The sequence below is a fragment of the Dermacentor andersoni genome, chromosome 2 (genome assembly GCF_023375885.2).
Source record: "Dermacentor andersoni chromosome 2, qqDerAnde1_hic_scaffold, whole genome shotgun sequence".
Classification (NCBI taxonomy): domain Eukaryota; kingdom Metazoa; phylum Arthropoda; class Arachnida; order Ixodida; family Ixodidae; genus Dermacentor; species Dermacentor andersoni.
Window position 1 is genome coordinate 15342135 of NC_092815.1, and position 25103 is coordinate 15367237.

At 50.5% G+C, this 25103-nt stretch overlaps 1 protein-coding gene and 1 long non-coding RNA gene across 3 annotated transcripts in view; both read right to left on the reverse strand.

Annotated features, from left to right (window-relative positions):
- Positions 1–25103, reverse strand: part of GckIII (Germinal centre kinase III) — a 173313-nt gene that overhangs the window by 114110 nt on the left and 34100 nt on the right. The window contains exon 1 of one of the 2 annotated variants that reach the window (XM_055077505.2): positions 3849–4090. The exons of the other annotated variant lie outside the window; for it this stretch is intronic. Within the exon in view, the coding sequence (XP_054933480.1) occupies positions 3849–3875 (27 nt within the window). The 5' untranslated portion in view covers positions 3876–4090. Of the gene's footprint in view, positions 1–3848; positions 4091–25103 lie in introns of those variants that run through there. 2 annotated transcript variants of the gene reach the window in all.
- LOC129383995 (uncharacterized) lies at positions 12013–13404 on the reverse strand. Its single transcript, XR_008611759.2, has 2 exons — positions 13178–13404; positions 12013–12142 (listed from the first exon to the last, which is right to left on the reverse strand). It is a non-coding gene; the product is annotated as an uncharacterized lncRNA (long non-coding RNA).

The following is a 25103-nucleotide window of genomic DNA, read 5'->3' on the forward strand; positions in this document are numbered from 1 at the left end:
TATTATTATTCCTTTCTTTTCATTTTTTTTTCAAGAACAAGCATTCACACTGCGCCGTCTCTTATCGTCTGTACGCCAATCCATTCGGGTTCCTTCCGCATCTAACAGCCGAAACGATGCAGCAGAGTTTCCACCGCTCACCCAGCATATAAAAGCACGCGCAAGAAAGCAACCCCAAAGCCAAAGACATCTTTTGGCGGTGTGTGTTCACAGACTGCTCGCAACTTGCACTTCTAGCTCAGCGCGGAGTGCTGTCACAGGGATGATTGAAATTCTAGAACGTGTTCCCGCGCAAGAATTACACCTTTCGTTTCAAATGAGCGGGGAGTAGCAGCAGCCGCATGGCCGGCATAGTCGACCCTTTGGCGCTCTGCATTGGTCCGAATTGCACTCGTTGAACTGCCCCACTCCGCCAACGGGTACGTACGCGCCGTATGCGACCCAACCTCGCTACGCTCGAACAAAGTCCTCGTCTTCCGGGCAGTTCATCGCGCAATCTGCTACTGCGAAGCGTAGCCGTAAGCAATCTGCGCTCCCAGGCCGCGAACACAGACCGCATTTCACAGTTTTCTTTCTCTCTCTCTCTCTCTTAGGCGAGCGAAAGAATGCGTGCGTGCACGGGCGGAACTAGACACGAGCAGCAGCAGACTGCAAGTTAACTGCTGCGAGCGGAAACAATGGCGCGAAACAAGTGACAGTTACGACAGGCGCAACTATGCCGACGTAAAATATATCGTCAAGTTCCGCCACCGCTACCTGAATGCCTTTACCTACAACCGGGACATTAAAGAGGTCTGACTTGACGCATAGGATAACATAACATTTTGTTACAGCCTGGCGTGCGCGCATTACCGTTGGCATGTCACACCGGGATACCCGGCAGGCAGCAGAAGCGTTGGTAGCGCCCCCTTGAGACGCTGTGTTCAACCAGAATATATGAGGAATCAATAATCAACATCGCAGTCAACGATAGGAAACGGGTTATGCAAAAACCTCACTAGAGATAATTCAGCAGCGTGATGGGCTGGTGATAGTACTTCCTTAAAGAGGTGGACGAATATTCGAAGTGTCGAATACGAATCGAATATTACACACTAAATATTCGTATTCGAAAAGGAACTATTCGGTATTGTCAAACAGTAAAAACAAACCAAATATTTCGTGACAACCGACTATTAAAATCTTGTTACTGTTCTCCGCCTGCTAAACTACCCCAAATTGACAGAAGTTTAACAACGACAAAGCAATACAGAAACAAAATCGATAATGTACATTTGCTTTCGGTTCCGCAGTGGAAACTTACATGCACAACCTGTGAGTGGTGCCACGTAGACTCTCACTTAGTGTTCTTGGCAGTCTAGTCATGCAGCATTTTTATCTCTTACCAAGAGCAGTGATATCTTCCTTGCAACTGGCCATTTTCATGAGTTTACGGCATACAAGTTATTTGGCAACCTTATATATACATATATTCGCCCACTTCAACAAGCTACGGACAATTTGCGTCCTCCACTGTAGTATCGCACCTCTTAAATTACATAATCCATTTTAACAAAGAGCCTTAAACAAGGACGAGCTCTAGTGTTACATTACCCTTTTGTAATGCGCCTAGCATCCCCTCTCGTTACAAAGTGCGTTAATACACACAAAGCCTATGAGCTTCGGCAGGCCTGAACAATGTATCATGTATAAGATGAGAGGCATAGTTTTTTATTATTATTATTATTATTATTATTATTATTATTATTATTATTAACAATAATAATAACAATAATAAGTTACGCCTCTACTTAATCTGAAAGCTATCTTCCATGTTGCTTGTGGAGCCCCGATCTGAGCTACTGTAGACGGTTCATTTGGCAGCTCAGCATTCAGCAGTCCAGTCCGCTGGCGAAAATATCCTTTCTTCAAACACTAAGATACTGTTTCCGTAAATCTGAACTTCACACTTAGGAAGTAGTAGTAGTAGTAGTTAAAATTAGAAGAAAAATCGCAAGCAGTATATCGTCTACACAAAAGTGCGTTGGCACCAACTTTCTCGGCCCTTCCGGAAACATTTCTCTTGCAAACTGCACTAATTGCGAACTCTTGGAGTAAGCGAACAAAAATATACACGTAAACAGCGACAACGACGAGCAGCACTTCCTAGCCCAAGGGTATTTACTGCCGTCTCATGACAATCCCTATAAAGCCAGGCAAGTGGGAGAGGGAGCTGCCTCCAACTGCGGCCCATTCTTGCTTACGGCCGGAAGAAGATATAGCTAGCGGATTTTCTTTCCCTAGTTTGCGCACCGCGTTTAGCGCCGGCAGAGGGTGACTGCAACCCCGAACGGTGGAATCTTTACAGCAGCAAGCAGGTTACGCTGCGCGACTCTCCGAGCGGGCAGGCCGTACTTTCACAGCGTTGCACCGACACGGACGCGCAGGAGGGCGGGGCGCAACGCGGCCGCAGCGAGCGTACACGTGGGATCTCAAGGCGTGTTGGGCAATAACACTTAGTCTGATAGCTGAATTTTTTTCCTTTTTCTTCTTTTTATTAATTTATTCCATTTCAGTATTTTCTTTTTTTACGAGCACCGGTTTCCGCCGCTTCTTTTATGATCTTTGCAGAGACACGATAGCCCTCGACTACCAGCGAAACAGGTCATGGAGGGCTGCTGTGCACGCTGTTGGCACGCCGGATAACACACGGCCGTTGACACGAGATTGACAGACGGCAGTGTCACTGGCCTTGTGCACAGCACTCCGTTGTTCTCAATTCTACACCCTCGTCGCTAATACAGCTTCGCTCGTTCCCACACCCACCCACCTTACGCTTTCTTCCCTTAAGAAGAACCCCACCTATATACACTGTGGCGAGGAAAGCATATGTCGCCTTGAAGAAGTCCACTTATCGAAACGTTAGCTCCAGCTTTCACCTTGTTCTCGTTTTGCTCATCGCCTTAAGGCGTGTGTAAGAATGGCTACTACAGGTGGACGCCTGTAGTTGACTTGCGCAATATTAGGCTCGGACCACACCACGCGCAACACGGGGAAAGAAATTTAAACGTAGCGCAGATCTATAGCTGACAAAGATTCTTTAACATGGAACGTTGGAAAGCTCTAAACGGTCGACCACAACACGTAATATATCCGACGATATTTCGGACGGATACTGTGCCTAAGGCGGAGAGTTCCAGATTAACTCTGAACACCCGGGGTTCCTTTAACACACGCGTGCCCACGGCACGGGGTATACACCGAGCGTTTTTTTGAAATTCGCCGCCATCGGAATGCAGCAGCCGCGGCTGGGAATCGAACCTGAGGCCCCGTGCTCAGTAGCGCAACGCCACGCCACTGCGCCATCGCGGCCAGTATTTCGCCAAATAAAGTGGCACGCGTAGTTAAATGCTGAGAAAACGTTTAAATTCTTCCCCGAAGGCTGTAGTTCACTTTTGAACTCGATAGTCTAATTGCTCAGTCTTACGCCGCAGAATGCACAGGACCATGCGCTGAGTGAGGTCTACAAAGCACCAAACTGCACAGATGCGAGCTGCGACGTCAACTGTTTACCAGTAGCCTCTAGGTGAACAGATCCACCGCTTGCTAACAATAGTCGCTTAGCCTTTAGTCACACACTCAACGAGGGCGTAAAAACTCCACTGTCGACATCTCGAGTAGAATGGCTGTCGGAGTCCTCGGCCTCAATGGTAAGGCTTGGCCAGCAATAATGGCCGCACACGAAAGCGCCTCGGCCGCTGGCACCCTTGCGGAGCAGGCACGCCTCTCTCTGCCGGTGAAGTGAAACCACGGAAAGCTTTACGTTCACGCGGGGGCTACAGACCGAGCAGATGAGGCGAGCAACTCACCTTGATGCACTGGTCGTAGTACCTCATGATTGCCGAGCCACAGGGTGAGAAAAGAGAAACCGCAGTGCGTGCACGTATTCCGAGGCAGGCAGCCAAAGCAGGAACCGACACCACTTGTCCGCACGGCTTGCGAATCGGTTATCGCGAATTGCGCGCACACACACTCACACACCCCGCGTCTCCACGGCGTCCCGAGCGAGCCCAACCTCTTTCGAGACTACGGTTAGGCTGAGAACACGTCGAGGGCCGAGGTGCGCTGCTTCCGCCACATTCCGTCGTCGTTTCTTCCCGCCGGTATGCCAACACGAGCACGTTGGGTCACGACGGTTTCAAGGCATAGTTGGCGCGAGCGACATGTCTCCCACGACGTCGGTCCGAGACGGGGTCAGCTTCGCAGTGAAGACAGCCAAGCCGTCGTAACGGGGGCTGCGACGAGGCTCGGGCGAGCGCCTTCGCTACGACTGCCGCCCGTGCAGTGCAAGTGTGACGGTGCACCGCGTGCAACGAACGTCCTTCACCTTAGCACGTCGGCAGCCGAGCAGCGAAGAGCGGCGGCAACGTAGCGCCAAGAACGCGACGGCGAGCGAGCAAGCGAATGCCGCGCGGCCATGGAGGAGGAGGAGGAAGGCAAGACCGCGGCAGAACCCGTTTGGCGAGCCGTTGCCCCGAGTTGGCCCTTCACCACCGCCACTGGCCGACCGCTTTGCAACAGGCGCACCGGGCGCCGCTTTCTACGGTCGCACCGCGTTTCTCCTGTACAAAGCGCCGCTTATTTGGGTGCCTGCACCCGGTGCCACGTTGCGCTGCGCCAGTTTGCGTGACGCGAGAGCCGGCAACGAACGCCTCCCAAACACACCCACCCCGGATGCGCTCTCAGGTTTCCTCCTCCGAGAAGCGGTGCGGCAAAGTTGTACAAACGCGTCCCGGGACTGCCATCTGAAGCCTCTATAACGAACCGCGCAGCCGCGTAAACACACAAGGCCGGCCTCTGCAACGCGCATCTCCCCGCCGAGCCCGAATGGAGGGAGACGACGGAGCCGCCGGACACGTGCGCGCCACCGGGAACTTCGGCCTTAAAGTGGACGGCTCACGAACGAAATTTCCCGTCGCGAAATTAAGTCTCTCCGGCGACACATGGAGAAAGCAAGACAACTATGCTTTAAGCGCTTGCGCATCGAAAATAGGCCAACAATGCCCCCCGCCCCATCCTTTTCTTCATATCATGGCAGAGTTCATATCGTGGCAGAGAAGAAAAGCCGCTGTTTTCCAAAAAATATTATCACATATGTGACATACACATCCGTAACAAAGACTATAATAAAACAACCAATAAAGAAAAACGAAAGGACAAGTGCAGCGCGACGTATCGTGGAACATCAAATCATCGTCTAACACGCCCTCCTCGCAACCGTGACAGGAACTAAATCTCTTTATTCGACAGGTGCACCGACGCAACACACGTATATTATCCAACGTACTATCTCCGCTACTCCCGTAATAATAGTAATGTTACTTTTAATGTCACTAATCAAAGCAGTACACTTATTCGGACCTGCCAAAGTCATTAAAGGCTTGAGCGGCAGATCCTGACAAGAAGCGAAAACATACACGGTACTTAACAGAGAAATACTAAGCAGGAAACTTCAGTATAGCAAATGAGAAAATAAAATTATTAAAATTTATACAGTATCAATGAAAAGAATTTTCATTGAGCATAATGAAACACAGCAATGCGTGTCAACAAAAAATGACCGCAACGATACTAGAACAGCATACACCAATCAACCGCTCAGTAATTAGGCTGCAACCGCTAACCAACCAGCAAATACTCTAATTGTTTGGTCTGTACTTATTTCCAATACAACACAACGTCCAATCGCTGGTCGACATCCGCAGTCGCGTATTGTTGCGACGACTGTTTCTCGAACCTCGACCGGCGTTACTGTTGGGTAGCGTGGCGTTGTCGGCAGGCGTCCGGTAGACCATGGCGACCAGGCACGGGCGAGACGATTTCTAGTGCGAAACTTGCACTGTTTCTTCCATGGTTGGTGAAGGATAAGAAGAGAATGAAAGAAAAATACATTGCGGGGCCGCTTACATAGGCCCGCTAAAATCGTAGGCAAGATTTTGCTCACGTCAACGTCACGTGATATGTCATGAGTCCCGTCGGGGATGGGCGGCTGCTCCCTCATTCCTAGGCGACATTGCATGTGCTTGCCTCCGCAGGCGGCAACCCGTGGGTCCTGTTTGGTTCGCGGGAAGGGTCTCCCTTTGAGTCGCATAGTTCGCGGAAAGGGTTCTCCTTCCCGTCACGCACGTACACAAAGGGACCCGTAATCACTGCGGGGCGCCCTCCAGACCGGCAGCCACTCGAGACACCCATAGCAAATTACGGATCCATCCTCCGTTGTGGTTGGGCATGGTCTTTCGATCATCCTTTTTGCACGGGGTGTTACAGGCCGATCGTAACAGTATACGCAAACGTAACGGTGACGAATCACACAAGCTGTACACATTATAATTACGCTTCCGTAGCCATACATTAAGGCAGCGCCCCAGACGGGGGCTACGTCTCTTTTATCGTACGTATGAGAAATTTGCATCGTCTTTCGTACAGCCGCGCACTTGTTTCAACGTTTCGCTGTGTATCCCTCTGATGTTTTTGTTCCCGTAATAAGCTACACTGAAAGCCTGTCATGGACTCGCCATTCCAACCCGCTCAGTCCAGCACCTTGCTTAGTCAGTTCCCATAAAAGAACACAAAAGGCCAAAAAAAAAAAAAAAAGAGAAATGGCAAAGAGGAACGCGACGACACACTTCGTCCGATTGCTCGTACGAAACAGCAGCGGTGCTGTTGACCCTAATGCCGAGCGACTTCCCTAATGCTGTTAGTCAGCAGAGGTTAGGAGGGAAAAGTGCTTGCTTGTCAATCGCCAGTTATCCGGTTAGTTCAAGAAAATAATGCGGCAGAAACATAAAAGCCGCGACATATCTTCGCCTGTTCTTGTGCGTTTTTTTTTTCTTTGCCCCCCTCTCTTTTTTTCTTACGTAATATGATTTTTCTTGGGATAAAACAAGAGGTGACTGCGGTCTTCACTCTTGCGTAATAAAAGCGAGCTTTGCTAAGGCTAGTATACATATTTCGTAGCGGAAAAGCTGTTTGTTTAAACGAGTGCTCACAGAAATCTTTTGTTTCGTTTTTATTGCTTCATTGGATATCCGTCGAACCAGTAATTACGTCATGACGCCTCAATTCTCAGAGACCGCAACAACTAATTTCAATTACTGCGACCAGCCCAAAACGCGTGCCAAGTGCACTGCAAGTTCGGGCGTGAAAAAGGAAGCTCCTCATGTCGTCGAAACCTGTCGCGCTGGTCTAGTGGTACCAGATACCACTGACGCCTACAGGCACACTGTGATCGTGCTGGTACATTCAATTAGCACACGAAGGTACAAGAGGGCAGAGCGCATTCAATCGCCGTGTTTCCAGGAGGAACTATAACCACTGGAAGCGCTCTTGGAAACTTCTGGCGACGCGGCATCCTGCACGCATGGCCTCGATTCAATCACTGCACCGGGCTAGTGTTGACTGGGCTGACTGGCGGCGGGCTAAGTTGTTTGCGATACCACGTGACTGAAACCTCCTTTATCGGTGACGTGATGATCGACTATTCACATCGCAAGCCACACGTTTTTTGTACGGGTCGTACAAAAGGCGCTGTAATTTATTATTCGTGGCGCTCGCGTGGAATTCAGCCTGCGTATACCATAATTATGTAGTACCCAGCTACCTAAAGCCACCCGAAGAAAAAGTGCGACTCAAAATTTCCGTGTCAGCACTTTTTTGAAAGCTTGCAGGCGCACAGTCTGCGAGGGGGAGAGGAGGAAGGCATCGGACTTCGCAAAAGCTCGTCATGTCTGGGAACAGTACCGCAGGCTAAGAGCGCCCTCTTTTTCTATAGAAATTCAAGAAACGGCCCGTAGCCATCTTAGGCGCGCACTACAATTGAAGACTTTCTTAACTGCACCTTCAAGTGTGCGCGCAACTGTTTATTTCACATACTTTCAAGGCCCGAAGGCGTTACAGAAGGGAGTGGAGTCACAAGCAAAGAATAATAAAGTGAAAACACAACCAAAAATATTAACAAAAAGCATTCTGAGCAGCGGTCTTGAAGTTGGTAGAATCAGTGATGAGTGCGACTGATGCGGAAAGGCGATTCCAGTTCATGCTTGTCCTAGGGATGAATGAGTCATTGCAACGGTTTGTGCGGCACAATGACACCACGACTTTCAAGGCTGTGTGTGGTGAGTGTGGGACGAAATATAAGACGGAGAGGCAAAAAGGATTTCTTTTAAAAGGGAGTTCAAGTGAACAACTTCGTGAAAAAGGCAGATATGGGAACATTTACGGCGTGACGAAAGATCAGGTAAGTTAAGAGTTCGTTTCGTTAATGAGATACTTGCATAGCGAGAATAATTAGCCAAGATAAAGCGTGCATCTCGGTTCTGAATGCTTCCCAGAGTAGAAGCTAATGGAGACCGAGTCGGATCCCAAATGGCTGAAGCATACCCCAATTTGGAGCGAACTAAAGTTTTGTAAAAAGTTTTAACTTCATGGAGGAAGGGGCCGAGCTAAAATTATGGCGCAAGTATCCAAGCATGCGGTTGGCGTTATTAGTGACACGGTCAATATGCGAGTGCCAAGAGAGGTTATTTGATATGTGAAAGCCGAGATACTTGTAAGATGTAACTGGCCGTCACAGGAGCACCATTAATAAAGTACGTGTGCATGGCAGCGTTCCGAGATACTCGCATGGCCTTACATTTACTTGAATTAAGTTGCGTGCACCAATTAGCACACCATTCAGTTACGCGGTTAAGGTCGCCCAGTAGTTCTTGAGAATTGGAAGACTTGGTAATTTTACGGCAGAGAAAGAACGCAATTTGGAAGGTCGTTAATGCAGATTAAAAGGAGAAGTGAACCCAGGACTGAGCCTTGCGGAACACCTGCTGGTACATAAGAAAATTGAGAATTACAGTTATTAGCGTCCACAAACTGCGACCCGTTCGAAAGAGAATTCTTTAACCACTCAAGCACTTTTACATCCAGGTCAAGTTCAGTCAACTTAAGCAGAAGTAAATCATGGGTCACAGAATGAAAAGCTTGTAAAATGATCGTTAGTAAATGATAAGAGCTGCGTTTCACGCGAGAACTTACGGAAACCACGTTGACAGGGATTAAAAAAGGAGCTGGATTCTAAAAACTCAGCCATGTGCAAATATAATTTATTCTCGAGAATTTCACATGAAATGCTTGTTAATGAGACAGGCCTGTAATTGCTAGTTAAGTGTGTCTTACCTGATTTGTGAACTGGAATCACCTTTCCCACGGACCAGTCATATGGAAGAACAGAGTGCTGCAAGGTCTGTGAAAATGTGCGACAAAATAACAGCAGAAAATACATATTTCCCTTTCTCTCTCCTTCCTTCCTCTTTTTGCACCACCCAGCCCCCATTTCTCATGTCCGGGGTAGCAAACCGGACGTGCGTATGGTTAACCTAGCTCCCCGCCTTTCCTCTCTTCTGTTTCTCTTTTGAGTTGCATCGCAAAAACTAAAAGAAATTCGGGATCGGTCACGCCAGTGGCAGCATTCATCTTGCAATCCCGCAAAAGCACGACAATTTACTACGTACACGTTTCACTTTTATGAACAGGATTTCAGCTGACCGGTTTTCCATAAACATATTCCCACGTTGAGCGCTCCAACGACGAACACAACCCTAAAACCAGACGTTGCGATGGTCGTTCGTACTGACGAGCTTGAAATTCCCTCACTTCTGCCTATACAGAACGAGTCGACCTTTCTAATGCGACCACGCGGCGAAAGACTATATGCTCCACAATTCCTTGCGTCATGAACAAAAAACGGTTTTAGCACGAGTGTGAATTTGCTTCGCGTCAATTACTCATGTTCCGAAGAAGCGATAGGAACAAGAAAGAAAAACGCACAAAAGGAACTTTTTTTTTTTTTTCCTGCAGGCGCCAGCTCGTCGTGAACTGCTCGCGTAAACGCTGGGCCGCGGCTCGGCCGCGCGAGCAAAACGCACGCAAGCAGGCGAGCGTGACCCCTGAGAATCAATTCACCTGGGGCAGACTTGCCGATTCCTCGACTTCACGGTCTTTCAGTTGACCGGCCTTTACAGCACACGGGATAATTCTCCGAGTGCACATACACAGCCTGCCTTACTGCATGCACCAGAGCACATGTATCTGTGAAGCAAAGCACGAAATTAATGCACACGGTTGCAGAAAGCCGACATGGCAGCGACGGCAGCGGCCTCACACACTAACGGCACGCGTCAAGGCTTAGTTTTAACCGAAGGGTCAGTGGCCGCTATATTCAAGAACGGCAGAACTCGAACGCTGCGGAAAGCGCCCGACAAGTGGTCAATCACTCTGTGACAGCACCTCGATTAACGTAATTTGCGACAACGTGTTGTTTTGAGCTAGGTGGTTTTGACATATTTCCCGGCGCAGAATCGGGGCAACCAAATAGACAAGGCAGAGCGTTGTCCTGTCTATTTCGGTTGCCCTATTTCAGAGCTGGAAAATAGCACCTAACTTAATTTCCCAGGTGCTTCAAAACGAGCCTAATTCCGGTATTTATAAATGCACCTTAAAATGAAGCTCACGCTGGACTAGATCTGTATACGACGCTTGCAGTGAACGTGCTCAAGACACTCATTGCGTTTTCTTCGGCACGTTCACAAGCGTTATTTAGACCAAGTCAAGCATGGGCTTCAAGTTAAGATGCATTTATAAACACGGGGGTCACAGTATCCCTTTTTGGAATTTACTGAAGCTGTCTTTAACTGCCAAAAAAGTGGAGCGAACCTGTAAGCACCGCAAGGACAACTAACGGCTTTAGCCGATGGACCAGGGCAGCCTGCCGACACATGGACAAAACCTATAACATCCCTCTCTCGGAACAAAGTCGCTGGGAGCCAAAGAAGCAGAATAATTTTATTAATTCACTCAAGAAAATAAAACCAGAGCCACAATATATACAGCAGGAGGTCCCAAAGCACAGAGCTGTAAGGGGACCTCCTCTTCCAATTAAAAAGAACAAAAGAAATGAGGTTAAAGCAAATGCAGCAAGGACAATAAGTTGTCAACAGATAATTACACAGCAAAAGAACCGAAACATGATACAATAGTATACAGCGTGCAGACGTTCCCATCGCGCGCGTAACCATCGGCATTCCGTTGTTTTGAGAGCCACCAACTGCGAAGCAAACAACTAGGCTGCGTGTTTGCCATGTAGAGGGCGCACACATGGGACGTTCCGGATGGAGCGTGAGAGAAATGCGCGCATCGAAGACTGGCGCCTCGAAGACTGGCGCACAGCGAGATGGCCGTGTACTGGCCGTTGGCGAGTCGGCCCGGCGTTCCGTGGCACACACACACTTCAGGTGCGATCGGCGGCACCCTCTTTGCATGCATATACTTTATCTTCCTTTTTTTTTCAGCCAGACCACACGCGCGGCAACCCCCGACATCTCGCGACTCGCTGCTGCCGCACCGTCGAGATGGTTGGTTGCAGCGTGCTCACGCGCGCACACCGCGCATCTCGCCGGACGCGTCATTGCGGAACAGCGTGACCAGGCAACGCCAACGTTCGTCCCACCGGTAGGCGTGTGCGGATTGCTGAAAGGGGTGGGTGAGAACGAAAAGCCATCACCCGAATCTGAGACCTCGCGACTGGCCGTTCACCACACCATTCCGGCGCAGAATACCTGTTCTTGCGGCAGGTCAGCCAATAGACCTTTCCACAAATTGCAGCGCCGCGCCATCCCCTAGCGGATCCGCGCAAAGCATGATGGGAGAACGGAGCGATCGTCTCCCCCTTTTTCTATGCTCGCCTGCCGGCTGCTGTCAGGTGTTGCGTTGTTCTGCCGCAGTTTTCTGGCCTTGTGCGTCTTCTCGTGCGTGTTGTTGGTGTTTCTTAGTAATATCTAGCAGTGGACTGTAGTGGTGGTTAGCTGTTAATCTTTCTGCAGTTTTGTGGTGCTTTTTAGACGTTCGACATGTCCGCAAAGAAGAATCGCGGTGGCGGTCAAACATGTTGCGTGCCCGGCTGTAGCAACAACACAAGAAAGGACAAAAACATATCATTCCATTTAATGGAGTTCTCCGCAAAACTGCTGTACAGGCCTTTCAGCTGTTTAGTCCACGGTTCTTTCAGGAGACTCAGTGATAGTGGCTGAACATTTTCCACGGCTTGCAGTGGTGCCTGGAAGATAGACAAATCAATGATACCTTCTAGGAGTAACCATTTGATTACTTATGTAAACTTAGATATGAAGGTTTTTTGCAACTAAAATAAGTGACTGATAAGCAGCGAAAATTTCTTTCAAAGCTCTACGATGGGAGACACTAATATGTATACTCTAGGCAATCAGTGAAGTGAACAAATTCTGCGTGCCATTGAAAACCTGCGAGGTTAACACAAAACTTCATCAGTAGTTTACTTTCTTTCAGTGCTTCAGCACTTGTAAAGAAACATTTTACTTCACTACTCTGCAGACACCAAGAGCAAAGAAAACTATCTGTACATATATAGAACGAAAATTTTAACAATTTAATATTGTTTTTGGTATAGAAAGTTACTTTTATTAGCTATTGCAGAACTGGCGTCTGAATATTTTCACTGAAAATTAATTTCTGCGCTCGCTCTCGGTTTGAAAGTTCACATCGTACTTGGCTCACGATAGCATTTCAAGAGCTACTGTCTCGACAGTGACACTTTTGATGCAGGCATCGTACTTGTATAATCGCAGCGCGGTGTCGCGAACATGGACAAAACCGCACAGAGTTTTTCTGTGTTCTGAAAATATCCAGCCAACCTGCCTAACCTACTTTCATCGCACGTAACATGCATATGAGCGCGATCTTATGCGACATCATATCACACGCCCAAGTGGTGGCTGAAGCGCTAGCGGCGAAACCTTCGCCCTCCTCTTGCACGGACACTTATTCGCGTCGGAATAGGTAGTTATAGCATTCCGAATATATGGCAGCAACGTTGCACGCTCATTCAGTTGCTGCTGAAGTGGAAACAACACGACCGCGAACGATCAGTACCAGACGAAGCTGTCCGATGACTTGTCAACAGCAGCAGCAACGAAACACAGACCTGCAAGCTCGGCATAATCATTTCGAAGTATGCATTTATGCCCCGTGTACAGCAGCGGAGCAATGCGCAAATGTGCGGCGAGGGCTCGACGTAACATGCAGTGGGCAAACGTCGGTCTTTGCGTCTACTTACCGTGCTCGGCTGGTGATCCATGGCGGCAGAACGCAACATCCAACTGTGTCATGCCATCCAAAGGAACAGCAGACACAACAGGAAGACCAAGAAACAGCGATGACGACGACATGGCTGAGAAAGCCTTTTCGTTGGCCGGGCGCAGTCGGAGAGGCGGACGGAAAGACGCGAGCGCGGCGCGGCGGCGCTCCATTTTCCCAGAGTGCTTTGCGCGGCCGCTTGGTGGCGCGGCGGAATTTGTGAAAAGGTCCATTGGTCTTCGTAAGGACATGTCGTTCGGCTACTCGCGCTCGGCACGTGAAGTCTAGCAACACTTTAATTAAACGAGCGTCAAACAAAGACATCTTGTATTTGTCGGTTACACAATGGATGCGCTACCATAAAATGTAGTTTGGTAAGCCAGTAAGGATAAGGACGAAAAAAAAAGTAGACTCCAATCCACGCTGTGAGGTTGGTTGTACAGCGCTAGATACGGGACCTTTTCCTAAGCCTCCTTCGAGTTCACCAGACCACATCGAATCGCGTCACCGCTAATTAAGGAGCGCAGAAGCACATCCACCACGTTCCCGAGGCGCGGCACGTGCAAACAAGTTGGCGTCCCCCACTTCGTGCGCCGCATGTGGAGCTGTTGTCCCACTGCTTGACTCTTCCCGAAAGTGTAGCGGCAGCCTGGCACTGTTCCAGGTAACGTGGGTCCCGAGGAAAGCTGCTTTGCAGCTCCGAAAGGTCTACACTTTCGGGAAGAGTCAAGCAGTGGGACAACAGCTCCACATGCGGCGCACGAGGTGGGGGACGCCAACTCGAAGACAACCCGTCTCCCCCCATCCGCCTATTGCGACGGTGCTTGCAATCCGCGAGGCAACGACAGCCGTCATGCACCATGAAGCCCTGGGAGCAATCCCCCCCGACCGCCTTTGTGGCGGTAGTTGCAGACCGGGAAGGTAATACCGCAGACAAAATAATCCCTCGGACAATTGGAGCCCAAGGAGTGACCCTCTGAGCCGAATGTGACGTACACTCGCAAGAGCGCCTACCATTGGCCGAAAATGACGACACCTGAGCGGGCTCGCCGATCGGCCGAACGTGACGTGACTTTGAGACACCGAAGGGGTTAAAAGCCAGAGACCGGGATCAGCAAGAGAGCATTCCGTCATTCATCTCTTTCGATCTTCTTGCCACGGGCCGCAGCGTCCGAGTTGCTGCCGGCCCGTAATGACTTTATGACTGTTAATTTCTTTGTACTCTCACTGTAAATAATGTAAATAAACCTCCAGTTTTTCATCGTAAAGTCCTCCTCAACCTCGGCCAACTCCCGCACCCAACGGCAAGGTCCAAATATCTGGGGGACAGCAATTGGTATTGTCCTCCAGATCCAACAACAGCGAAGCTGCAAGCGACAACTATAGAACGATTACCCATTGCGACGTAGCTTGAAATTATTCACATGGCGACATTCACATGCACTTAACCTGACTATTAGCAAAAGACGTCTCAACGACTTACGACTTAGCTTGCGCCGCTACTTCGTGCACGAGAAATAGGCTTAACACTTTCGCCGCGCCTCGTACGCACGCTACTCTTCAGGGGTCCTCACGTGGCCTTCCCATAGCACTGTCACAACACAAATCAGTTGCTAGGCAGGTTCTTCTTTTACATACGAAAGTGTAGTTACGTCACTCACTGTTTCGTATGTTGCAGTTGCCGCTTCCCGGCAGCTGCAGCTTATGCAACCGTAATCTTTACCAGGAAACGCTTGCTGTGAACGACGTGCCCGAAGGCGAGCTTTCTGCTTATTTTCCTTCTTTCCCCACAGCCGGCGCCGCCGCTGCGCCCGATGCGCGCGGAGGCGAGCTTCATCTGGTGGGGCTACAAGAAACCCAGCGGCTTACTTGAAACACACCCCATCGCACTTAAGTAAACTCACTTTAATCACTTTAATCCGTCCTAAAATAGAATATGTCTCAGCCAGTTGGAATCCCGATCAAGACTATATTATTAAAAACATCGAAGCCCTGCAGAACCGTGCTATGCGTTTTATTTTTTCGGATTGCTCACGTCACACCAGCGTCACTTCATCGAGAGAGAGAGAGAAACTTTATTGCAATTGAAAAGATTTGAAGGAGGGGTGGTCGGAGCCTCTCAGTCCAGGGCCCCACTGGCCTCTGCCGCCTGCCTGACCTGGCTAATTAAGGACTTTTGTCCTGCTAGGTCGGAGCGGGCGAGCTGTGCCTCCCACTGCTACATTGTCCTACTGGTATTTGGCCTATGAGGGTGCTTAGTGCACTCCCAGGTTATGTGTATTAGGGTGGGTATGCCACCGGACCAAGGACAGTTGGCCCTATAACGAGTGGGATACATGGCGTTTAGCAATTTTAAATGGGGGAATACCCCGGTCTGTATTTTACGCCAATCGGCGACCTCTTCCCCGTTAAGTTGTGGGTGAGGCGGCGGGTATTTTCTGCGAACTCCGCGCTGATGAGCAAGGAGGTCTTTGGCATTTAAATTGGTGGAATATTGTGAGGGATAGTGCGGGTGGTCGGGGTTAGAAGAGGACGTCGTCGCTCGGTTGGTGAACCGTCGAGCTAACGCGTTAGCCTTTTCGTTCCCCTGTACCCCCGCGTGGCCCGAGCACCAGAGTAGGCGATGATGGTGGTTGAAGGATTTGGGGATTATCGCGAGGCTAGCCGCAGTCACGTGCCCCTTGAGAAACATGCGACATGTCTCCTGGGAGTCCGTTACCACGACCGAGTCCCTTTGCGAACGCTCCGCGTGAGCGAGTGCGATCGCCACTGCTAATATTTCAGCCGAGGTTGGCGATCCCGCCGTGGCCGACGCGGTAATTTGCTGTTGGCTGATAGCGTTCACGACTGCCAGGGCGTACCTCCTTTGGTAGCGCTGTCCGGAAGAATGGTACTGAACTGCAAGTGTTATTTTTTTTTTAATTATTGGGTTTTACGTGGCTAACCCACTTTCTGATTATGAGGCATGCGGTAGTAAAGGACTCCGGAAATTTCGACCACCTGGGGTTCTTTAACATGCACCTAAATCTAAGTACACGCCTCATAACCACGATCCGGTTATGAGGCGAGCCGTAGTGTCCGGATTAATTTCGACCATCCGGGGTTCTTTAACGTGCACCCCAACGCATGGTGCACGAGCGCTACCGCATTCCGCCGCCATCGGAATGCGCCCGCCGCGGCCGGGACTCGAACCCGCGACGTCGTGCTAAGCAGCCACAGAGCTATAGCGGCGGATGACCACGCGAAGCCGTCGTCCAGTCGAGAGAGACAGCCGTAGGAGCGACGCGAGAGGCAGTCGAACGGCATGCGATCATCGTCCTTCGCAGCACATGCAAACAGGCTCCGCTTATGGTGAGTCAGAGCGGATGCGCCGCGACAACGGTCGGCCTCAAGGCTGGCTCGGGACCCGTCGCGGTGGCGACAGCCGCGACGGGCACGCAACAGGCGGCCGCCGCTCAACGGGCGTCACGAGCAACATTCCACGCCTTGCTGCAGCGCGCTTACCGCGATCTCCGCGAAATTAACGACAGCCCAGTTACGCATGCACAGGTTACAGACATCACGATATGCGATCGGCGACGTCACGCAGGTGCAGAACACGAACAAAGCTTTCGGTTCTCTTATATAAGGAGCGCGTTCAGTGTGCATACGCTATCTTCGGGCTACGCTGTATATATGCGCTCCTTCCAAAGCCACGGATTGACGGGCTCAGCATACGAGACAAACTACAAATAAAGATCAACCAGAAATAAAAAGAATTCGGAAGACTCAACTGTAATTGACGTCTGCGTAATACGAAGCATTCACGATTAGCGGAGAACGGTTATTTACAGAGTATAAACTGCAGTGACACACACACACACACACACACACACACACACACACACACACACACACACACACACACACACACACACACACACACACACACACACACACACACACACACACACACACACACACACACACACACACACACACACACACACACACACACACACACACACACACACACACACACACACACACACACACACACACACACACACACACATATATATATATATATATAGAAAGCGGGTGGGAATGCGGATGCCGCGGTAGCTCAATTGATAGAGCATCGCATGCGCTGCGAATACGTGGGATCGTTCCCCACCTGCGGCAAGTTGTTTTTTCATCTACTTTCATTTCCATTAATTTATAATTTCTCTAATTCGATCAGTAAGTAAAAGTAATTTCCCCAGTGTTGTCCTTAGTGCCACTGTTTGTTGGCCTCTTATATGATGAATAAAAATCGGGCCCCCTCGGTTAATTCCCTTTTCTTCTCGTTATATATATAATGTTCCCAATAGCAGGACATAAGATTGAAAGCCGACTAAAAACCAGTGGCGCACATAACTTTAGACCGCGCTATCACCGGCATCCCCACTCGCGGTAGACCGCCCGCCAGGCAGCCGGCGAAAGAAGAGTAGCACATACATGGCCGCACTCGGAAAGGAACGCTTCGCACTTGAAGTGTTCGGAAACTGCGTTCGCGACAGGTTCGAGCTAAAACTGCTAAAACGTCGCAAGGGAACGCATAGCACGGCGGTATGCAAATATACTGCCACCATTACAAAACTGTCGTATGCAACGGTAGCAAAAGACGTAACGGCGTGGATAAAGTTGGGCGAAAAAAAAAATTTTTAACGAAAAAGTACTGTTTTCTAGGGAAGGTCTGCTCTTTCGCTTCGTCTCTCCCCCCTCGTAACTGCACGCTTTCATCGCAGAGATTGCACTGTCTGCAGGCTAGCACGTATAGACTGGAACTTTTAATGTCGCGTTTCGCCTTGGTCGTTTCGCACAACCAGCGTACGATTCAGCACTGCCTGTGATCAACAACAGCGCGCCGCTAGGTGGGCTTGCGGTGGGCGCCAAGAAGAATGCAACTGGGTCCGCGTTTTGCAGCAATGCTTTTCCCACCACGAGTCGCAATTCGGAGGCCTACGGCGGCGGCGCGGCGTCGACTACGTCAATTAATGACGACTGGCAAAAAGAATCGAAAGTAAAATAAATCACTGAATACGCCGGCTCTCGACGCTGCTAATAAATAGCAGCGGCCGCTTACCCGCGACTCAGGCAGTGGTGTCCTGACGATTATGCATTGCATTTGAGTTCACGCGCACGTCGTAAAAATAGCGCTAATAAAGCAGACTCCCCCCCGCTTTCCAATCTTGCTCTCCGCTTAAGTTACCGAACTATAGTTGCACCGAGGTCGCAGAGCCCCGTGTAGGCGCGTCTATAAACATTCTTGAAAACTGCGCAGTTAAAGACGGGACGAACACAAGCCGTTTGACAAGAGTGCAGACTCGCAACTGATTGAGACGAAACGTCACAAAATCTATAATAAGCAAATTCTATTAACATCGAGATCCGAACAAAGCAGTTTTTTTTTCGTAAACAATGCTATTACATGAACAGAAAATGAAGCGTTCAACCTAAATGACCCACACTCTTGAAATAAAAGTGCGCGATAGAGACGGAACGAATTAAAATGGAACGTCCCGAAGCCGAACACTAAAGCATTTCCATAAGCTCAAAGAGAAACGTAAAAAAGAAAAGAAAAAAACAAAGTTAATGAGAACATGGCTTCCACGTAAGCACATATGAGAGTTTGACGTGCAATTGCTCAGTATATCCGGTTTCCAAACGTGATGCAGTTTCAGTTTTGCGATTTGGAGCCTGCACGACTAACACCACGGTTGCGAATGCACGCGAACCTGGACACGCAACAATGCATTCTAACCGTTTCCTACGTGGGCGCGTTTGAATTCATTCTGATAGAACATAAAAGAGACTTCACAATGAAGCAGGCCGGACGAATTTTCACCAGGTGGAGTTCGACGTGCAACAAAATTCAAGTGCACGAACATTTCTGCATTCCATTCTTGACGAAATGGAGAAGAAATAAAGTTTCGCATTGCAGGCGAGCACGGGTAACTCGTAGTACATCACAGACAGTCTTCGGAAGTCCCAAGGGTACGCATGGTACGTCTCGGGCCGAAATCTATGCTCGAGACTTTGCCAAGTTATTCACTGTATCGGAAACGAGTATAATTCTCTGCTCCCGGCTATATACAGTACACACATACGACGCAGGTACGCAGCACCGGCTCTACCGTGCCGTTTCCACCGTGCACAACGGACCTGTACGCCGCTTCGATGCCACGTTTCAGCCGCCGCAGGAGAACGTGCTGAGCACTTTCGCAGCAAAATGCCGAGGCCCCGAATGGACCGCGGAGTCGGCAACGGAATGCCACTGCGGTGGGGGACACAAGACTATGACGCTGGCTATTAGTGAGCGTGTTCACTAACGCCCTCAGTGCACGGCGGAGGCGTCACGTGTACGCAGACACGAGAGGCTCCCGTCGCGCACGCACTGCACTGACGCAGTGAAACCAGCGCTGCGGTGCCACGCGACCCGCCGCGCATGCGGACGGTCCGCACAATAAGAGCGCTCGAGCGATCATCCGGAACACGGCTCCGGGCTGTGCCAAGTATAGCGCCCGCGGCTAAGCGGCCGTGTCCGTCCGGCAATGTACTGCTCCGCGAACGTGTCCTCACCAGCCGGCTGTTCCGCAGTTTCCGCGCGACGGACCGGAATAACTTCGGGCCGCGTGTCACGAGGACCCAATTTAGAGCGTGTGCATCTCCGTATACATTACAGCAGCGTGACGAATCGTCTCCGCAGGTTCCTCACGTGGTGCACGCGGCCAAGCAGGCATGCGTGGCTGCAGTGCTCCGAACGGGGCCCGCTCGCGCTTCGTTGGTGCGCTTAGAGCGAGGTCTATGTATGTGTGTGACTGTAATAGTAAATGTAGGCGTGATTCCAACTCCGATGGCCGCGTGGTGCCGCGAGACACAAGCGCTAGCATCGCGAAGCGCGAGTTTCTCAAGACGAAGGGGCCCAGAGACACTGAAAACGAAGCGAAGAGGGGAGTTGTGTGAAACTGCGAAGGGACGTGCGAATTAACTATATGTACATGCCATACTTGGCCATAAAGTACAGAAAGAGAGAGGCCACCAGAGCACATCCGGCATTTTCACCTTCTACGCTAATGAAGATTAGGTGGGATTTGACTGTCGCACGACGGAGCAGCTGCGAGGTGAATTCGCTACGTCCCTATCGCTATGTGCGACGTCTTCTATGATTCCGTCACATCACCGGGCCGATCGTGACCTCTCGTGGGAACATATACTCCGTGCATCCAAGCAGTGGCCACGGATGATACTGGCGGCGGCGAATTCAAGGCAAATAAAAAACAATAAAAACTAAACAGCGGTTGCCGAGTGTCATAAGAACATGCACAGCTCTAAACAAACGTCACACGCAGCTCCGAATCTGTCAATCGCAGTTTGTCGCCGAAGAGGACGTTTGCCCCAACGTTACTAGATCTTTTGGTTCGCCCGTACTCCCTCACAAAAATTTTTATAGAAAGACTATAGGCAGTCTATAGACTTTATATAAAAATTTTTGTAAGGGCTGCCTTCTTAAGACGACGCGTCCACATTTCTCTCCCTCTCACTGTTGAGGACACTCTCCCGACCACAGAATATCCGTGAGCCGGCAGAAGCTGCCGGTCTATGCGGAATCGAGCCAAAAAGTCTGCCACGATGCCAAGATCACTTTTCACAATGTATCATTGGCATCGCTGTCCCACGCGATCCAACCCTAATCCACGGGCCCTGCTGCATACGACGATGCGTAATAGGAAGGCCACTAGAAGGCGCAGAACAGAAATTAAAAAAAAAAAAAAAAAACTGGCAACGCAATCTTACAGCAAGGCACGCCGACCCGAATCCTGTTTCACGCAATACACCAGCGGCAGATCTACGTACCACAGCGGGGAATGATTAACACGAATTTCGGTTTCGGCCGAACCGGCTTTCTCGGTGAGGGGGCGAGCACCGCAGGCCCTGTTAGTTTCTTATTTATGGCTTGTACAGAAGGAACGGCAAAGCATGGCAAATGCGACGTCGCGTGGCGCACGCAAACAGACGCGGGGGCAACGCAAATTCCGCAATACGGCCGCAGCACTCCGAGCGCCGGGAACCTAAGCGGGCTGTGCGAATGCGATGGCGAGTTCCGAGTCAGTTAAGCGATTCTAGATGGTAATAATTCGCACACTTACATGAAAATAATGTTATGAAATAAGAAAATTAGTGGAAGCGGTCGCGGCCAAACGGAGGCGTGGAAGATAGTCGAGCTCCTTTAGAGGCAGTAATTGATATAAGCAGATTATTCATGCGTAAACTGGATAGATTATCGTAAAGCTTCCTCGAAGCTTCAGCGCTCGTCCGCGTGTTTCGTGCCATCCAAGTTATAAAACGTACTGGTTTACCATCAAGCATACCCAAATCACGTGAATCTACTCATTGCTGCTTTGTGTCGCTTGAAGAGCGAGTGAACTAAAGAATAATGGAAACCAAGGGGCTACGTTTCTTGTTAATCATGACCATATAAAGCAAAGAGACAATTAAGTCACGCAAAGCACGAGGGAAATTATCTGCGGGTGTAATTGAAATGTAGCATATGAACTACAAGCACTACATTTCAATTACAACCACAGCGAATTTCCCCGAAGCTTTCCTTGGCTTCATTGTCTGTTGGCATTATATGAAGAGCAAATATTTAAATTCTGGAGTTTTACGCGCCAGAACAACGCTCTGTTTGTGAGGCACGACGTATAAAGAAGCACTCGGAATTATTTTGACCCGGGGTTCTTCAACGTGCACCAAATGCACGGTGCAAGGGAGCTTTTCGCCCACATCGAAATGCCGCGATTTCATCCCGCGACCTCGTGCTTAGCAGCGCAACGCCAAAGCCACGGCCCATTCTGGCTTCCAGTGAATTCCACTGATCGTGGTCAGATTCCCTATGGCTTCGCGTGATTGCGGATTCGACCTCCGAAAGACACAGCTCACACAGGGGTTGAAGAAGCACCTGACGCTCAAAATCGGTGCAGACGGGCACGTACAGCGCACGCGGGCGCGTTGGGGATCACCGCAAAGAAAACCGGCGGTCTCGCCGAAATGCGGAAGAAGCGTGGCGACAACTTCCGAAACCGTGCGGTCGCGGCGAACGTGCCCCCCGTTCTACTCAGTGCGACGAGAGAAAAAAAAAATATAGAGAAAAAAAAAATCTGCGAGAGAAGTTGACAGGCGGACTTAAACACGCGCCCCCGGAGGACAATGCTCTCGCGCACTCGCAGCGCTTCTCGCTGCGCCCGCCACATCGCCACAGCGTACTCACGAGTACGTAGTACACAGTGCACATCTGCGCAGCCCCGGCAGCGAGCCCGGCGGCAATGACCGACGCGTCGCGCGTGCAGCAACGCCCGACCCGCCGTCGACTGGGCGATGAACAAACCACGGACGACGAGAGAGGCACGTCATCGCGGGCTTCGTGAGCCACACTTACGGTTTTATTCGTTCTTTTTGTTTTCTTATATTTTTTTTTTAACGGACGGGAAGCAGACCGGGGAGAACGACTAGAGAGAAAAACACACGGGACGAAGAGCGCGGTTAAGCAGGAAGCACAAAGGGTAGACACACGTACGCGCACCTAAAAGAGCTCGAAAAGCGCGTGACAAACCACCGCGCCTGCTTACCTCGCGTGCGGATGTCTCGTGTCTGCGGTGACCACGAAACGCATGGAGTTCAGGAGAGCGAGCTGTTCGACTAGGTGGTACATGGTGTCAAGAACGAAGACAGAACAAGAAAGACAGATAACAGTTCCCCTGACAGAGGCGCAACGAGAACGCGCGCGAATACACAAAACAGCGCACACGCTGGCAAGCGAAGCGTCGGCCCAAGTGCGAGGCCTTGGAAGGCCAACGCTTTTTCGAACGAGTGGACAGAGCATCCGCACATCCGTGTAGTCCATCCTGCACCATGGCGAGAAACGGGCGGTGCTCCCCAATGCGCCAAGTAGCAGCGGGTGCGGCCATTCTCCTTCTACTCGGCAGGGGCGGGAGTTCGGGCCAGTTGTTATAACGCCTTCGCAAGTTCCAGCGAACCAGGAGGAGCAAGAGCGCTGCCAGGGAGGACAGAGGGGCGAGCGCTCTTGTCGAATTCGTTCCATTTCCTCCACGCCCGCCCTTGGCGATACCTAAATGTGCGAGCGCGTCCTCTGAATCCGTTCGATCGTGATTACTGCGACTCGCCGCGTTTCACCATGCCCTGGCGAAAGCTGCAGATATTAGACTCCCTCAGGAAGAAAACAATGCTCACGGTTGCGTGGATATGGATGTCGTCCACTTTTTAACGAGAAAGCTTATCTGGGTACTATATAGGAGCAACATTACTTTCTACAAGAGCACGCCAACCGCCGTGGTTGCTTAGTGTGGTGCAGGGCTGCTAAGTACGAGGTCGCGGGATCGAATCCCAGCCACGGCGACCACATCTCGATGGAGGCGAAATGCGAAAACCCCCCGTGCACTTATATTTAGGTGCACGTTAAAGAACCCTAGGTGGTCGAAACTTCCGGAGTCCCCTAAATATTCGCCCAAATACGCAATCGGTGTGGCGCATCTGCACGAAGGCATCACAGCCATTTTAAGACAAATTACAACAAGACCGTCGGGCTTGGCGTAAACGTTATTGCGCGTTCCTTCGGCGCCCGCGCGCGTAGTATATTGTCACGTGGTAGTGGCCGTTAAGAACACAATAACTGTGAATAACGAAACTGACTTTTATTGGGCGAACTTGTGCCAACAAAAGCAAATTACACTCAAAGCACAACGATACCGGCGAACACAGACGGCGGTCGTGGAAATCTGATCTGCGGGGCAAGCGCGTCGGCTTTTGTACGCGAATCATCGAAGGTTCGAGAATAATCGCTGGTACCCGCGCGTCTTCCAGAAAGTTCTACACAATTCGCGTCGCGCATACGAGCAATCATGAAGATTACACGTGGTTCAGTGACAACAGACAGCGGGTGGAACCCTCGATAACATTCGAGAAACTTCCGATACATGCAGGCGCGTCCTGCGCTGAGCGATAACATTTCTTGACCGTGAAACGCGGTCAGCCAATAAAGACGCACAAGTATACGCGTCAATACAGGAACACGAAGACGCCTGTTTTGTGTGGTACCGACGAATTGCACCAACGGAAATATGGCAACGGTCACGTCAAGGACACTTGAACCTAGCGCTGAACAAGAACGTGCGAAAGGGAGAAAAAAGTAACGGCTGCATCGATGGGCCACGTTTTGTTAAAGTTTCATCATTATCGTGATATGATCATGACCACTGTGCGCCATCGAAGTCGTCGTTTTAGCTAAGTTTCGACGAGTGCGCTCAATCAAGGGCAAATACTCTAAATAGCTTCGCAGGTTTTAAAATTCGCCATTCCCACTGCGGCGGCTTAACCTCGGGCCCGTAAGGAAAGCAGCGAGCAGGCACAAAAGGCGAGCCTCGCGCGCGACTGGGAAAAGCCGGCCCTCCGGCTCCTCTGGACAAACGGCACAGATACGCTCGGCGCACGGGCGAATGAGGAAACCAAAGCACGGGAAAGGAAAACAGCAGAGCGGCTCGACGACGGCGCATCGTCTCGCCTCCGAATACGTCGCCAGAGTGAATGCAGACGGAGAGAGCGAGAGAGAGGCTTTCACGACGGCACTCGCCAACGCGTCGCCACAAGCGACAGAAACGAGACGAGAAAATGGGAAAACGCGGACAAAGAAAGAAAGAGAGGCAGAACGCACGGGTCCACTCGGCCAATAACGGTGCCGAGACGGAGTCGCGGTCGGCAAACAATGCTATCGTTCGGCGACGGGAAACCGCCGCCGTCTTGCCTATAATTAGTGAAGCGTAAGAGCGCGTGAATGCAAACTCCGCTTCTCGCGTGAGCGCAAGGCAGCG